This window comes from Sebastes umbrosus, chromosome 15 (assembly GCF_015220745.1).
Source record: "Sebastes umbrosus isolate fSebUmb1 chromosome 15, fSebUmb1.pri, whole genome shotgun sequence".
Classification (NCBI taxonomy): Eukaryota; Metazoa; Chordata; class Actinopteri; order Perciformes; family Sebastidae; genus Sebastes; species Sebastes umbrosus.
The window spans coordinates 23,359,509-23,374,449 of record NC_051283.1 but is presented as its reverse complement, the minus strand read 5'-3'; the positions used below and the strand labels follow the sequence as shown (position 1 = coordinate 23,374,449).

Sequence of the window (14,941 nt, the reverse complement as noted above, 5' to 3'; positions counted from 1 at the left end):
CATACAAACGCAGTTACAAGCCCACATTTAAGAGTCTTCCTATATTAGAGCGAAACAAGTTTGTCATTAAACAGCAACGCTCTGCGGAAAATGACTTTCTATAAAAACGTGTTTATGGACAAAACCAGTTTTTGGGGGAGCTTTCAGATCCATCAACGTCTATTAAGTGTGTTAAGTGTACATATTAAATCCCCGAAAGGGACAATGTGCTAATGATGATGCGAGAGAAAGTGGTGAAGCTAAGTTGTTTTTAAACACTCCTTACCTTGGCCATTTGGGCCTGCACCCCGGTGGCTTTGAGAGACGACACGGCCTTCTGTGCTGCAGCTGGGCTGTCAAAATCCACAAAGCCATAGCCTGGAGAGAGAAAAGACGAGAGAGGAAAAAGAAAGAAGGAAAAGAGACAGACATTAGTAAAGAGAAAATGAAGGCAGATGACTAACAAGGAGAATGACAGGCACTTGGTAATTGTAGCAGTAATAGGTTGGTAACATGACTACAGAGGCTGCCAGTTCTCATATCTGGTGAGCACTACATTGTTTGATAATTAGCGACACTGACGTTCATAGGGGGATGCTATGCATCTTAATTAGTAGCATGGATGAGCGGTTTAGTAATAACAAACCCCGGCACCCTGCCCACCTCCACCTCCACACACACACATATACACTGGCACACGTATGCATATGCAAACACACACTTTAGCACAAACAAAAACACTAAAGGCACTGAGTAGCGTGCAAATCAAGAACACCGGTGTTGTAATTCTGTTGAAGAGACATTCTTTAATGACAACTCATATACATATTGTGAAAAGTCCATGATTAAATAAATAATACATACATGTACTCACTCACACACACACACACACACAAAGAGACGTGTCAATTAATTCTTCAGGCAGTTTTTCACTTGTTCAGCCTTTTGATTTTCAGAGACTGTGAAGTTGGCTGGCCCACACCGTGTTCCTCAACACCCCGCATATTAACACAACCTCATTTCACAGCCTCCGTAATCCTCTCCCCGGTAACAAATCTCTCAAAGGTTGACAGCGTACAGCGGAGATGCTGCCATTCCTCTCCGTCTTTCTTCAACTCCGTCTCTCTTACACACACATAAACACTTCTCAAAAAGTAGCCTTTTCTCATTGTCTTTGTCCCTCTCTGTCTCTAAAGCGCTCTCTCTCAATGTATCTTTTCTCCCTCATATTTTCCCTGACATTAACAGCCCCCATCTGGAAATTCATCACCGGAGGAAAGCGGAGGGAATGAAATCTGCGGCCGTGATTTATGAGTTATTGTGATCCCGACGTTCTCCGGGATGTATCGGAGACGGGGGGTCACGTCTGTGTTAATTAAAATTTGGTGGCGGATTAAAAGCAGTCAATGGGTGCCCTATGATCCACTGTTTCAGAGGGAAAGTGTAATTAGAAAAGGATAAAGGGTGTGAGGTGGGGGGAAACCCGCCGCTGCGGTTACCCCATCATGTTATAGACGATTATATACCGAGCACACGCATACACACAAACATGTGATGCCTTACTTTCGTTTTTCTCATACGAACATCTCTCTTTCTTTCATTCGAGGTGTGTGTCTGTGTGGTGGAGGTGGAGGTGGTGGTGGAGGGAGAGAGGGAGGGGGTGGAGATTGGGGTCATTTTCCTGTCGCATGGCGGTGAAGGAGCGTGGAGTAATGTGAAAATCATAACCTGTGGCGGAAGAGAAATCAAGTGCGAGGACTGATTAATGGCCAGCTGTTAGAGTGGTGCTCGGAGGGGTGGGGTCTTTAATTGTGGAAATATGAAGAGCCGGAGCGAAAGGATCCAGACAGAGGCGACAGTACCAATTCTTTAAAAATGTATTACTTCTTAAAAGAGACTGCAAGTAGACAGTACATCCAACCATTTTGTTACATTACTACTAGGGCTGGGACGATTCACTATCTTCTGATTCGATACTATCACGATACTTTAAGAATTGCGATTTGATATTACGATTTATTGATTTATTTTTGTTAACTTTTTAACACTAGACCATGGGAGAAACTTGAATCATACACTTGATTGATTCAATTGATTTCCAGCATGTATGTAGTCAGAGATGTCCTGAAGTCAAATCTATCAATCTTCTGGTGAATATGATCTAATCAATCTGTGTACAGTTCCCTTTGTTAACACCTTATTTTGAAAACGGATGTAGTCACACGTGTAGACTTCCATTAACTTTGTGAAGTCCGTCACTAGCTCTCCCGTTAGCTCTGTTCTCTTTAAACATCCATGGTCAGCTCCATCGGGACCGTTTGAATGCATTTAACATAAATGTCAGTATATGGGTGCTCTGGGAGTGACGGCTGGCTTGAACGCACTTTACCGCAGTACAATAACGTTTCCTGTCCATGACAGAGTTATCCTGCAGCTTTAGCCGTGATGTCTAGCTCTGCTTTTCTGGGCAATATGTGAAACCCAAAGTGTTTCCATGCGTAACTGAATGTGTAATGTTTACCACTTTGGATTTAAAATGTGAGGCTGCAGCTCGTATCCATGTGGACCCTCCAACGTTTTCTACTTTCTAGTTTCGGCTCACTGCGGTTTGTTTTGGTTGACGGATACGGAACAGATATGAAGTCACGTTACTCAGACTACAAAAACAAAAGCAGTAACTTCCATCGACCTCTGCATAGACTCAAATTAAGCAAATATATTGATTCTGGCATTAAAATTGTTTTGATACATAGGTGATTTTCCCACCCCTAATTAGTAAACCTATAAATTTTCTAATTTAATCAATATTTAAAGAAAGCAAAACTCACATCAGAGCAGCTTATAAAAATGTATGTTCATTTGGAGGGTCGGTTCAACCAACTTTAAAAAACATACCTCTTCAGTGGATTTTCTTTGGCCAGGTTTAGAGATTCCTGCCTCCCCACAAACACAGTGGAGGTGAATTGAATTGTGGCTGTGGTGAAACTGAAAGCAGTGTGTCTTTTCAGAGACTGCTACTGTGGATAATCCACACACCACGCTGTGAGCAGTTTTCATGGGACTACAGATGGCTGACAAACTACCAACATAAAGTGTCTTTGTAAGATGTTGGGCCACCACACACTACTATAACAACTTCAGTGTGCCTTGGCACAGACTGTACAGTCACTGGAACTCCACCGGAGGGATGAAGACCATTCGTCCAAAATATATTTCCTCTTTTGGTGTTTTGATGACGGTGGTGGAGAGTGCTGCTGAGTAAAGGGCAATCCATATGGAAAGTCTTTTTTGAAGAGTTTTTCACACTCGTTTCCCCGGTGCCCTTAGTGGAGTGTAATCTCTAAAGTCTTCTGCTTTCTATAACATTTGAGTGAGGCTGCCTGTTTCGCCACCCACATATTACACACTATACACTTTACCAACATATTGCACAAATTGCAGCTATACCAACATATACAGTATGCTACTACTTAACCAACATTGCACTGGTCATTTTATCTTGTTGTTATTGTTATTTTTAATCGCTTGTCTTGATATATATTCTGCTTGTTATTCGTTGTTCTTACTTATTAACTTGTACTTTTATGTTGTTTATGCACAAAGCTGAAGAACCACTAAACAGATTTTCATTGCTCTTAGCACAATGACAATAAAGATCTTCTCTATTCTATATTCTATGAGCTTTGTTTCACCGTAAGCTGTCAGTCAGCAGAGAAACATTTGTCTGGCCGCTATCCTCTCAGTGTTGCTGACAGGACTGCTGAGGTGACTGTGAAGACTGTCGCATGTGATACACACCATTTTTATACTTATTATACTTTTATTAAAGGAACAGTGTGTAGGATTTGGCAGCTAGAGAGTACCCCTCTCATTATGAGTGCAAAACCATGGTAACATAGTTCGCCTCTTATCATCCTTACCATAATGACACTACTTTAGGAGCAATGGAAGTCAGACGGTGACTGACGGTACCATGGATTTGCACTCTGCGACTCACGTTGCCGCAGTTTCACAAGCTTGTCGGAGAACTACGTTGACCTCCAGGTAACGTAAAACACAAGAAGCTCTCTCTAGATCCAGTGTTTGGTTTGTCCGTTCTGGGCTACTGTAGAAAGACGGCGGAGCAACATGACGGACTCTGTGAAGAGGACCCACTCCCTATGTAGATATGAAGGGCTCATTCTAAGCTAACGAAAACACAACGATTCTTAGTTTCAGGCAATTTAACACTAATGAAAACATAGTTATGAATATCATATTCCATTTCTGCGAATAGATCCTCTGAAATGTTACACATTGTTCCTTTAAACTGTTCAGTGACACTTCGTATGGAACCCATTTTATATTCAGGGTTTTCCTTTTAATTGGTCACATGTCCGTGTTTTTCCGCTCACAGTGAGGTGGAATATCCAGAGTAACGGACATACTGTTTTTGGAAAAACATGTTGCTGTTGAATCTTTTAAAATGAAATTTTTCAATGCTGTGAGCACCACAAACAAAACTCCATTCACCTCAGCTGCACTAGGATGGAGGCAGATACCTGAGAGATGGATCTCCCCAAACGTGGGCAAGAAAAACAAAACTGCCTGCATGGCTGGACACCACCAGAGGGAAGTGCTTTTTTTTGCAATTTGGGTGTACTAAGCATTCAAACACAGTGAACACAGATAATGCATTGTCTTTAGATCTAAGAACATATTAAAAGTACATTAAGAGAAGCACACAGATTGTTACTGAGGCCCTCTGGGCGACGGATGGTTCTCTTTAATAATCAGGGTATTCTAATGGTGGATACCTGGGACCCCCAATTACAAATTTAATATTCACCCCACTACCACCTGGAGTGCACTTATCAAACTTTCAGCAGGATGAGGCTTTTAGAGAATGCTGACCTATATTCAGACAGCTCTGAATGGAGGAAGAGGTGAGGAGGAGGCAGAGAGAAAGAAAGGCAGCACGAGGGAAGAGGGTTATTTGGGGTCAGCTGGATGCACTGAAAAAGACTGCAATGACACTCGGCTAGCTGCATCCAGTAATAGATCCAGTTTGCTCTTCCCCCTGTGCAGTTATTGTCGCAGATATATGTATAATGATTCTGTAATGTGGAATGTTTGATCTGTAGCCACAGGGTAAAACTGTAAAAGGCTTGTTTTGTTGGAAAGGAAAATAATAATTGTGAGACATGGAGACAGTTTGAGTATCTATTTGTAATTTGAACAGGCAGAATGGAGGTTATGGGAAAGTCACAATCTTTTGTGTGTGTGTATATATACACTACAGTATGTGTGAGCTCCTCTGCTTCAATACTTGACAACCAGTTTCAGTATTCGACCATTGAAGTTTAAGTGGCTCATCTTTGCTTGGTTAAAGAGCAAAGAATAGGATTAGATTTAGGATTGGGTTTGATTTATTTCCCAATTTTTGTTTGTTATGTAGCAACTTAAGACAGATGTTCCTTCAATATTCAATACTTGGGAGGACCCATTGTGCTATTAAGTTTGCATTCACAGTTAGCTTTGCATGCTAACTAGGGCTGTCAAAGTCAACACGATAACATGTTAGCGCAAATGCGTTTGAACGCCAGTAATTTCTTTAACGCATTAACACAATTTGTGATTTTTAGGTTACAGCAGGCTCAGAAGAAAACCTAAGGAACCCATTGGTCCCAACCATGTCATACTAGCTTGTCGCGAAGGAGGTTAAATAAAGCTACAAACTTGCCTCAAAATTTTGGCGAGGAAAAGCTGGCATGTCCATTTTCAAAGGGGTCCCTTGACCTCTGACCTCAAGATATGTGAATGAAAATGGGTTCAATGGGTACCCACAAGTCTCCCCTTTACCGACATGCCCACTTTATGATAATCACATGCAGTTTATCTAGCATGTTGATAAGAGTATCAAATACTTGACAAACCACAGTTTCAAGCATCCCCACACAGGTAAAGAGATCCCTATAAAAGGAATTATTTCATGTCACACTAGGTCTGTCCTTTTTTCTTATCACTTGCCCCTTGTGGTAAGTCATGTGTTGAAAAGACGAGTAGAGCACTGAATACTCGTTGTGCTGAACATAGAAGAACTATTTGATGCAAAAACATGATTTATCCAGTAGCAGCACATTTTTCTGAATTTAAAACATCCCATTTCCTCTCTAAGATACACTGGGATTGATAAGATATCACTCCCACCAGGAGGAGGTCATTTGGATGTTTTACTTTCTAGCAGGGAACACTAAGTTCAGGTTTGTATACTTTATAAAGTGTGTACAGAATCACCAGGTACCAGGTTGCATCTTGCACATTTAAACAACGCGTACACACACCTACACACAGAAGAAATGTGTTTCTGAAGCCAAGTACATGCTGTACTCCCACTGTCTTCAATGCGGGCACTCTGGAGTTACCATCTTAAGTGGGATGCAGAGGGCAAGGTGTTGCTTTGAAGCCTCTACAACAACACAAACATCCAATCGATTGCTGTCACTTAAAAGCAGCTCAGTGTGACTGACTGCATACGTGGCTGCTGATAATGGTGTGCGGCTGCACACTAATCATGTGCACACGATGCACACAGTACAGTATATCCACACACACACACACTGTATGTACAGACACACAGACTGTCTCTCTGAGAGGAATAAAGAGAACATGAGCTGCCATATCATATTTCCTGGTCTGGCTCTAACAGGGTGCCTGTCAAGATAAAACAGACCATCTTCAATCAGCTACTACAGGATGGTGCTACGCTACCAGTGCTTCTACTCTACTGCCGCCCCAGTGACTGTGCTCGTATGAGGCTGGGTGCTCCCCTGCGGAGGTGCAGAGCTACAGTAGATGATGCCACCTCGAGGCTACGCTCCACACAAAAGTCTTCAGCGGAGAGCGGAGATAAGGGACTCATTACAGCACGTGTATCGACGTATCAATCATCCATGCATCATTCATGCGCCGTCAAATTATGCTAATCCTAATTACTTCTGGGGAAATTACCATTTTTTATCTGCTAATAGTGGGGATTGTTTGGGGTTTTCCTACCCACTATATCCACCACCATTTTCCCCCCAATATTTCCATTTTTCACATTCTAATATTCGGCGCTAATGATCCCATTTTGCACAGCATACAATGGAATGATAATGCCCTAAGTATGAATAATGAATCAACGACAAGTCGCGGAGCATTACAATGGCGCGCGAGGCAAACAGTGTAATTGTTTACGTCCTTGTGAGTCATCAAGAGGAGGTCTGAAGCTGCTGTTGCACACGGGTGATTAATCATCGCGGTTACACGTATGTTAATTCTTAGTTTGCATGTAGAAAAGTAATTATGGTTAATGGAGGAGATAGATGTGCCACACCATTGACAAATATGCATAACAATGCTTGTAATATGATTCTTATGATTCATGGTACAGCTGTAGTGCCGCATCACGTTCCAGCTTACATTATGTGCAGATGTGGGACTTCTACTTTTTTATATTTGCTATATTTAGCTATATTTGCCAGTGAATACTGCATGTACAGTAGTATTTATTTTGAGAATTGAGTAACTGTGTATGTGTGTTACTTATTATGGACAAAAAAAAAAATATTCAGTGGTTCCTGCATCTCAAATAGGAGGTTGAGGGCTGCAGTAACAATTAATTTGTTGATCATTTAAATAATTTAGTCTATAAACTGTCAGAAAAGAGTGAAAAACAAGTTTTAAGAGCCTGAGGTGATTGAAACTGAGTCCAAAACCCAAAGGTATTCAGTTTTACCGTGATATAAAACAAAGAAAAGCACAGAATTCTCACATTTGCGAAACTTGAACCAGCAAATATTAATTTTTTTTCCTGTGATAAATGTCAAAAATAATTACTTGATTAATAAAACAGTTGATGATTATTATTTTATTTTATCAATCAATTAATTGTTTCAGCACTAGTGAAGTTTTTAGGGCTGTTTTTCCTTTTTTTTATATCAGTGAAAATTGAATATATTTAGATTTTGGGGTGTAAATTGGACAAAAATAACAATCTGAATTGTGATGAGTAATTTTCTGTATTTTCTGAACTTTATTAGACTCACTGATTAAATGGTAAATCATGTAAAAAAATACATGAATTGATTATTAAATAAAATAATTGCTCTATGTCGTCATTAAGAGAGAAAAAAAAAAAGTTTTATCCTTATAGAATCAATTCAGAAATAATACTTACATACATGAATGAAAAGAAGCTGTGGAAATATTTTATTGAGTGTTCATTTATAGATGTCTTTGGTCAATTTGGGGGTTTGACCACCTTTCTGCCCTGCAGGGAGGGTGGGTTGTGGTTTTGTGAAGGCTGCGGTGTGCTGTGCAAACACTGAGGGTGGGGTGTGGAGGTTAAATAGTGAGATGGCATCCATGACTAACTGCGGCCGAGTCAAGACCGCCTTGGTCACACTCCAAACCCAGAGGAGGGCATCCTCACTGGGACACTGCATTCCTCTGTCCTCCTCCATTTATCCTGCACCACCAGCGGGTGACTGATGATACATTTTGTGGCTGCCCTCCACTAAACCACGCGGTGGTGGTGTGTTTGTGAATGTGTGTTTGTTGAATGGGTGTGTACAAATATTTGTGTGTGTGTGTGTGTGACCTCCAACTTTGTTGTTTGTGTGTGTGCATGTGAGGGTACGTGAGTAGACACGGGAGGATCATAAATCTATCTTTCGGTCTGAAAGATCCCACCGAGAAACATCTGCAACGCATATTTTTTTTGTTTAACATTGCATATTAAAGTGTTAGCTTTGGGAAAGAGACTTCAGACCACATCACTGTCGTCATGTTATTAACACCACAGAGAAGTGACAAGTCAAACAGCAACACTTGCCCAATACTACTACAGCCTCATCTACATCTGACGTCCTATAAAATAAACAACTCTGTTTTCCAGCTGCAAATACAGCTCCAAATCCACAGCGTTTCTGCACAAAAGAAGCTAAAACACATTGGGGGAGATTAGCAAAAGCATGCAAACCAAAATTGTTTTCATGCAGCTCTTGGAACGACTCAAAATAAAGATCCCTAATTTATTTGTCCAGTGTCACCGTCTTGCCTGCCTCGCGCTCGGAGAAGACACAATTTGTTGTAAAATAACTCTCGCAGAGGGCTCTTCTATGTTAGACACAGACGAGGAGATAGCGCTACAGGCAATTAACTTATCAACCCTTGCAACATAGATTTATAGCTAAGGCATTCGTCTTAGGGCTGAAGCAGCCAGCCTATTGGCTGTATTGTATTTCTTGTCATCTTCTCTCGTAGGTGTAGGGAGTGTCCTTGTCAGAGAGCTGCAGTCGGGATCTGCAGAGGGCAAAGAGCCAGGGCTTAGGGCCAACGGGGGCCACTGGCAGCTCATTGTGCCGAAGACAAACTGAACAGGAGGTTGAAAAAACTAATTCCTCATCCAATATCTGTGCAAATGTTATAGATGAGTTTGGTATGACAGTGAGGCAGCTACACCAGAGGTTCCCAACCTATTTTCCTTGAAGCTCCCCTACTTGTATCTAAGAAGAGCTGAGACCTCCCCATATTTTCTGACGTCATCACCCTAGAATAAATTACAAATCCTCGACCTCAATTTGAGAAAGTCAGTCTCGTCAGTGCCTCCCTCGTTGTGCGGTGGGCCAGAGAGCAAACAGTTTTTGACCGCAGTGAAAAGGTTGTTTTTGAAAGGCTAAACGCCAACAAACATGGATTGGAGCAGAATATTTTGTTAGATAAAAACATGTTGTGAATTTTGGAAATGATTTTCTTTCTACTAATAATATAATACTAATAATATTAGTGGAGTCTGATCTTTATCTTTATTCTGTGCAGAAATAATGGGTTTAAACTAGGGCTGCCAATCAATTAATCACATGCTTGTCCGTAGTTAAAAGCAGCAAAAAATACTTTTGTAGAATTATCCAGTAAGTGTGTTATTACGATTTTAAGTATACATGTACAAATCAAATTTTGACAACTTCAGAGCAGACAAATCCTGGCGTCCCCCCTGTGATCTTTGGCGTCCCTCTAAGGGGGGCCCGGACCCCAGGTTGGGAACCACTGACGAGTTGCAAAAAAAGATTAGATGCACGTAACTGTTTAACATTCATGCATCCCTGAAGTGTCACCATGAAGCTATTCTGGCAACACCGTCTGAAGCAAGGATGAAATGTGAAACGCTGTGTTAGATTAACATTTTCACAGGTCGAATATTAAAGTATCTCAACATATGGGTTCACCATAATGATCTCCTCTCCATCTCAGCATTCCTTTCTTCATTTTTACTCATCATCATTTTTCTTCCCTCCTTCCTTTGTGCCTTAATTAATTCACATCTATTCACACTCAGCTATAGCATAGCGCCATATGGCTTCTACTACTCTTTCAGCTATAAATTCAGCACGACAGTTGAGACGTTATTTAAAATATGTGTGTGTTAGAAGAAGTCTTAAGTTATGTTAAAATCCACGCCGTGATGTTAAAAAAAGGCATCAAGACGAATGGAGTCTGGTTTCAGAAGACTTCTAGCATTACAAGATTATCTTCTCAGACCTGAAGAGGTATTCAAAAATAAAATATTCACACGTTTAAAGAAGTCGTTGCTGACATTCACGGATTTAAAGTGGCAGAACAAAAACTCCTAAACTGTGCAGATATGGGCTCTTCATTCAGATCTGTAAATAACATCACTGCTCAGTTCCCTGGTAACTCCATCAGCTCGCTGGCTTAATAGCAAAAGCCGATGTGTTTGGTACAACATGTGAAGAGCGCTCATGAAAGGTCTGGGACCTGAAGGGTGTTAATTACTTGTCAAGAGGTTGTTAAAACGAGACCCGTGGCAAAAACACTGAGTGGCTGTACAGAGCCCCCACACGGATATCTCAAACAACACACACACACACTTAAACACTCGTACGCAAATCAGCACGTCACACACATGGCACTACACAACGACGCATGTTAACATACTATATATTCATACTGCATCCACAGTTGCACACTGGCTCAGGTTAGAATGAAAGAACCTTGAAAAGCTGCTCATTATGGCAACCGTTGATGTGAAAATGCCACAAGCAGTATAAGCACATGTTACACAAAGAAGAGCAGGTGCAGTCCTTGTCTCACACTTCACCTATAGAGTATCTTAAAATACATGCACTCCCAACTATACCTGGCGATTACTACCTTAAAGAGGACCTATTATGCTTTTGTGCTTTTTCCCTTTCCTTTAGTGTTATATCGTTTTTTTTGTGCATGTAAATGTATAAAAGTTACAAAACCCCAAATCCATGCCAAAGGGAGTTACTCTCCCCACAGAAACACTGCTCCTGAACTGCCTGGAGTCCCGCCTTTTCTTCCGTAACGTGGTGATGTCACTAAGTAACATATTTGCATGACGGCTAGTTTGACACGCCATTAAACAAAACTAATTAGAACTTAGCTGGAGCGAAAAGTTTGATTTGGTTGACCAATCAATCACAACAGTAGGCCAGCTGACCAATCGGAGCAGACTGGGCTATTCGGGAGTGTGTTTGTGTGATAGCATGTAAATGTTCTAGCAGAAGTCCAAAATACAAGTATGAACCTGAAAATGAGCATAGTAGGTCCTCTTTAAGTATTCAGGCTGGATGCCACCTTCTGCGCCACCACGTTACCCCTCCTTCCCCCCTTGGAGCGGCAGATCGTAATAAGCAATGTCATCACGTCAGGTACCTGGCCTGAGAGCGCCACCAGCGAGACGAGAGGACAGGTTAAATATTTGAACAAAAGCCGGATCGATGAAAATCAAGCACCCCTCGGAACACGGAGGAAAATCTCCCAACATTAAAATCTGGACAAAGACAAAGTGTCCCGTTCCTCTGAGTAGCTACGCAGGCGCATTTCTTTTCTCTTGCATCCGTTAGTCATTCATGAGGAACGGCCCGGCCGCCCCCAGCTAGCCTTCCTCTCCGTTGCAGTTATGATTAATGCCTTCCTTAACCAATCAAGGGTATGATCATTAGTCAGGGGATGTGCGAGGGGCGAGGGCCTTGGCAGGTCAGCGGATGGCTGTGGTTCCCTCTGCCGTCCACGGGTTAGGTCCAGGATAAGATATGACTGGAGGTACGCCCCCTCACCTTCCACCAGTAACCTCTGAGGCATTTGTCAACAAACAAGACAAGGAAGGGAGGGAACTCTGGGATGTGTCGTAAAATAGAGCCAATGACTGGAGAAGAAAGCCACGGTGGCGACAAACATCTGCAACGGATATTTCCCAAGAGTCTGTTTGTACTTTGTCAAAGTTTATTACAGATCTTTTCTGTCTTTGTTTGGATCCAGAAGACAGACAGTCAACAATAACATGGCAGAAATGAACAAATTCCTTGAATCTACGTGCGAAAATGCTCTTGGGAAACCTTCGTCTATTTTGATCTGTGATTCTGTGGTGGCCCCCGGGTTTCACCTCGCCACGACCTCCACCGCACACACACACACACATGTACGGACGATGACCACACTGCATGCAAGAAACAGCACAGGAAGTGGAGGGGAGGGTACAAAAGGTCAAGGAATGCAGCGCTGATGGCCCCGGCTGCTTCTATTTACAACACACTTGGCCAATCAGATGCCTACTTGGTCAACAGCCAAGTTGGGGGGGAATAAAGGAGGGATAAGGAATTTGTGTGTATTTGTGTGTGCATGCGATGCTAACAAAGGCTGCGGGTGTTATCCAACAAGGTTCTGCATGCTGAAGCCGTCCAAATCAATGCGCTTATCCCTCAGCTATTGCTAATTAGAGTCATTAATACGCAATGCAAGCAGGAAACGGCACCCGTTTTTCTTTCTCTCCCCTCTCTCTCTCTCGCTCCTCCAGCCGAACTCGCCTCTTTCTGGAACGGCTTTCAGGGGAGCCGAGGCATTTGGAAAAGGTCCGCCGTTGGCCACATTTCAGTCGAGATTCTCATCTGCACATAATTCACTTTCAAAGGGCAGAGGGGGCGGCAAAGAGAATCCTTAATTGCGCCGGCACCGTGTACAACATAGACAAATGTTTATATCTCAGCCCTCTAATGAGAAACCAATAACGGATTCAAAAAGCACTCTCTGCTTTTTTCTGCCCCTCCTTCCCAACCCCCAACCCAAATACACAGATACACATGTACATGACAATGAAAAACAGGCCTTTTTGGAGAGCGTCACCTCATTCATCAATAGCCCTCATTCTCGGAGTCATGCAATACTCCAATCAGGCACTGATGCAGCAATAAATCTGCTTTTATAGAATGTAACATGGCCTATATTTCTCCATTAGGCCGATCCTGTGGTAAGGGCACGGGATGTTTCACATTGTAATGGTCAAGCTTTCTGACAGGCTTTTAAATTGCACCATACGGAGGCTGCATATGCAGCCCAGATAGGACAAATTGATTCAGTATTCACAAGTATGCAAGGACATCCTGCTGCACATTCATTCATTCATTCAACTACATTCTTTTTCGGATATTCAATCAAACATACTTTAATCTTTACAACCACATGTTTGGATACTTCAAACATGATTTGAATTTGCTGGGACAAAATAGGAAGTTAGTCTGTTTTACATCAAGTCACCCACATAATGGAGGAAAGGCGACAGTGATTCTTTCAAGATGCGAAGCTTATGTAATGCCCTTGTGAGTTTTTAACATCCTCATACAAAATGGATGGCGAGTTACAGGGGCGAAAGCGACGAACAACAACAAACACACAGCCACGAGAGACTATCTCCTCATCTCATCTATCTGCCACCAGTCAGTGCGGTGGTCCGTCGCCGCGGCAGAGCAGCCGGTCGGGCCGGTGAATCTCGACGCAGCCTTATCTCCCGGCGGCGGAGGAGGCGGAGGAGGAAACAGAGGTCCTTTAAAGGGGCTGAGGTCATTTCCTCTGCCTCGGGGCTTTGGCAGGAAAAAATAAAATGTCTCCATTCGGTCAGCCCTGCTTTATTTCAAATGCAGCCGCTGCCTTTTTTTTAAGAGGCCCTTGTGGGCACGGATGGCAAATGAGCGGTTTTGGGTTCCCCACAATCTATCCTTTTTCTCTCTCCCTCTGCCATTCTCAATCCCCCTTCTCCGTCTGTGATGCAAACCCCAAATCTCTGCCGTATTTCTTTACAGTAAATGTGAAAGTGCAGGGAGGGATAATATAGATAGACGGTGTATGAGATGGAGGGAGAAAAACGGGAGACAAAAAAGGGAAGGAGAGTGCGGAGGAGAGAAAGAGAGATGAAGAGCTGAATGCCTCCTCTTACCCACAGCGCTCGACAGCCCTTAAGCCCTTTCACAACTTCCTGTTAGCATTTCTCTCTGAACTGGGCTTCATCCAAAGCATGTGTGTGTATGTGTGTGTTTATCGGCAGTTTGTATGTGACTGTTGTGTACCCTTGGAAGATGTGTGCCTGGGAGCTTGTGTGTCATAGAGTAAGGTAGGGAGCGAGGGAGTGAGTCAGCGCTGGGAAGATAGAGAGGCTCATTGAAAGGCCTGCGTGGTGCGGTGGTGGTGGTGGTGGTGGAGGAGAGCGGCCAGAAAAGGCAGACAGGCAGGCAGGCACACACGCTGTGATGTTAGGAAGAGGATTGATAGATCTGTTGCATGGCCGCTGCCGCCGCAAGAGCCGAAGCACACCTCAGGCAGATGGATGGGGAGTGCGTGCGGGGGTACGATTAGTCTTTGTGTGTGTGTGTGTGTGTGTGTGTGTGTGTGTGTGTGTGTGTGAGTGCCCTTTTGTGTTGGAGTGCGTGGGAGAGGTGTATTACATGGTCTTGGTGTGTAGTTTTTTTTTTTGTGATGTGGTACTTCAAACAGGGGCCTCTGCAGCGCTCGCACACACTCGTCCGCTGAGGGCGAATGTATGGACAGATGTATGGTGTGTTTGTGTTGGAGCGTAGGCGCCGTGCCTGTGTTAGTTTATGTTTTACGTGCACACTAAAATACG

General features: G+C 42.9%; 1 protein-coding gene across 5 annotated transcripts in view; it reads right to left on the bottom strand.

Annotated features, from left to right (window-relative positions):
* Positions 1-14,941, bottom strand: part of rbms3 (RNA binding motif, single stranded interacting protein) — a 341,188-nt gene that overhangs the window by 151,491 nt on the left and 174,756 nt on the right. For all 5 annotated transcript variants that reach the window (XM_037793986.1, XM_037793990.1, XM_037793987.1 and 2 more), the window contains one exon: positions 266-357. In XM_037793986.1, coding sequence (XP_037649914.1) covers positions 266-357 — 92 coding nt within the window. The remainder of the gene's footprint in view (positions 1-265; positions 358-14,941) is intronic.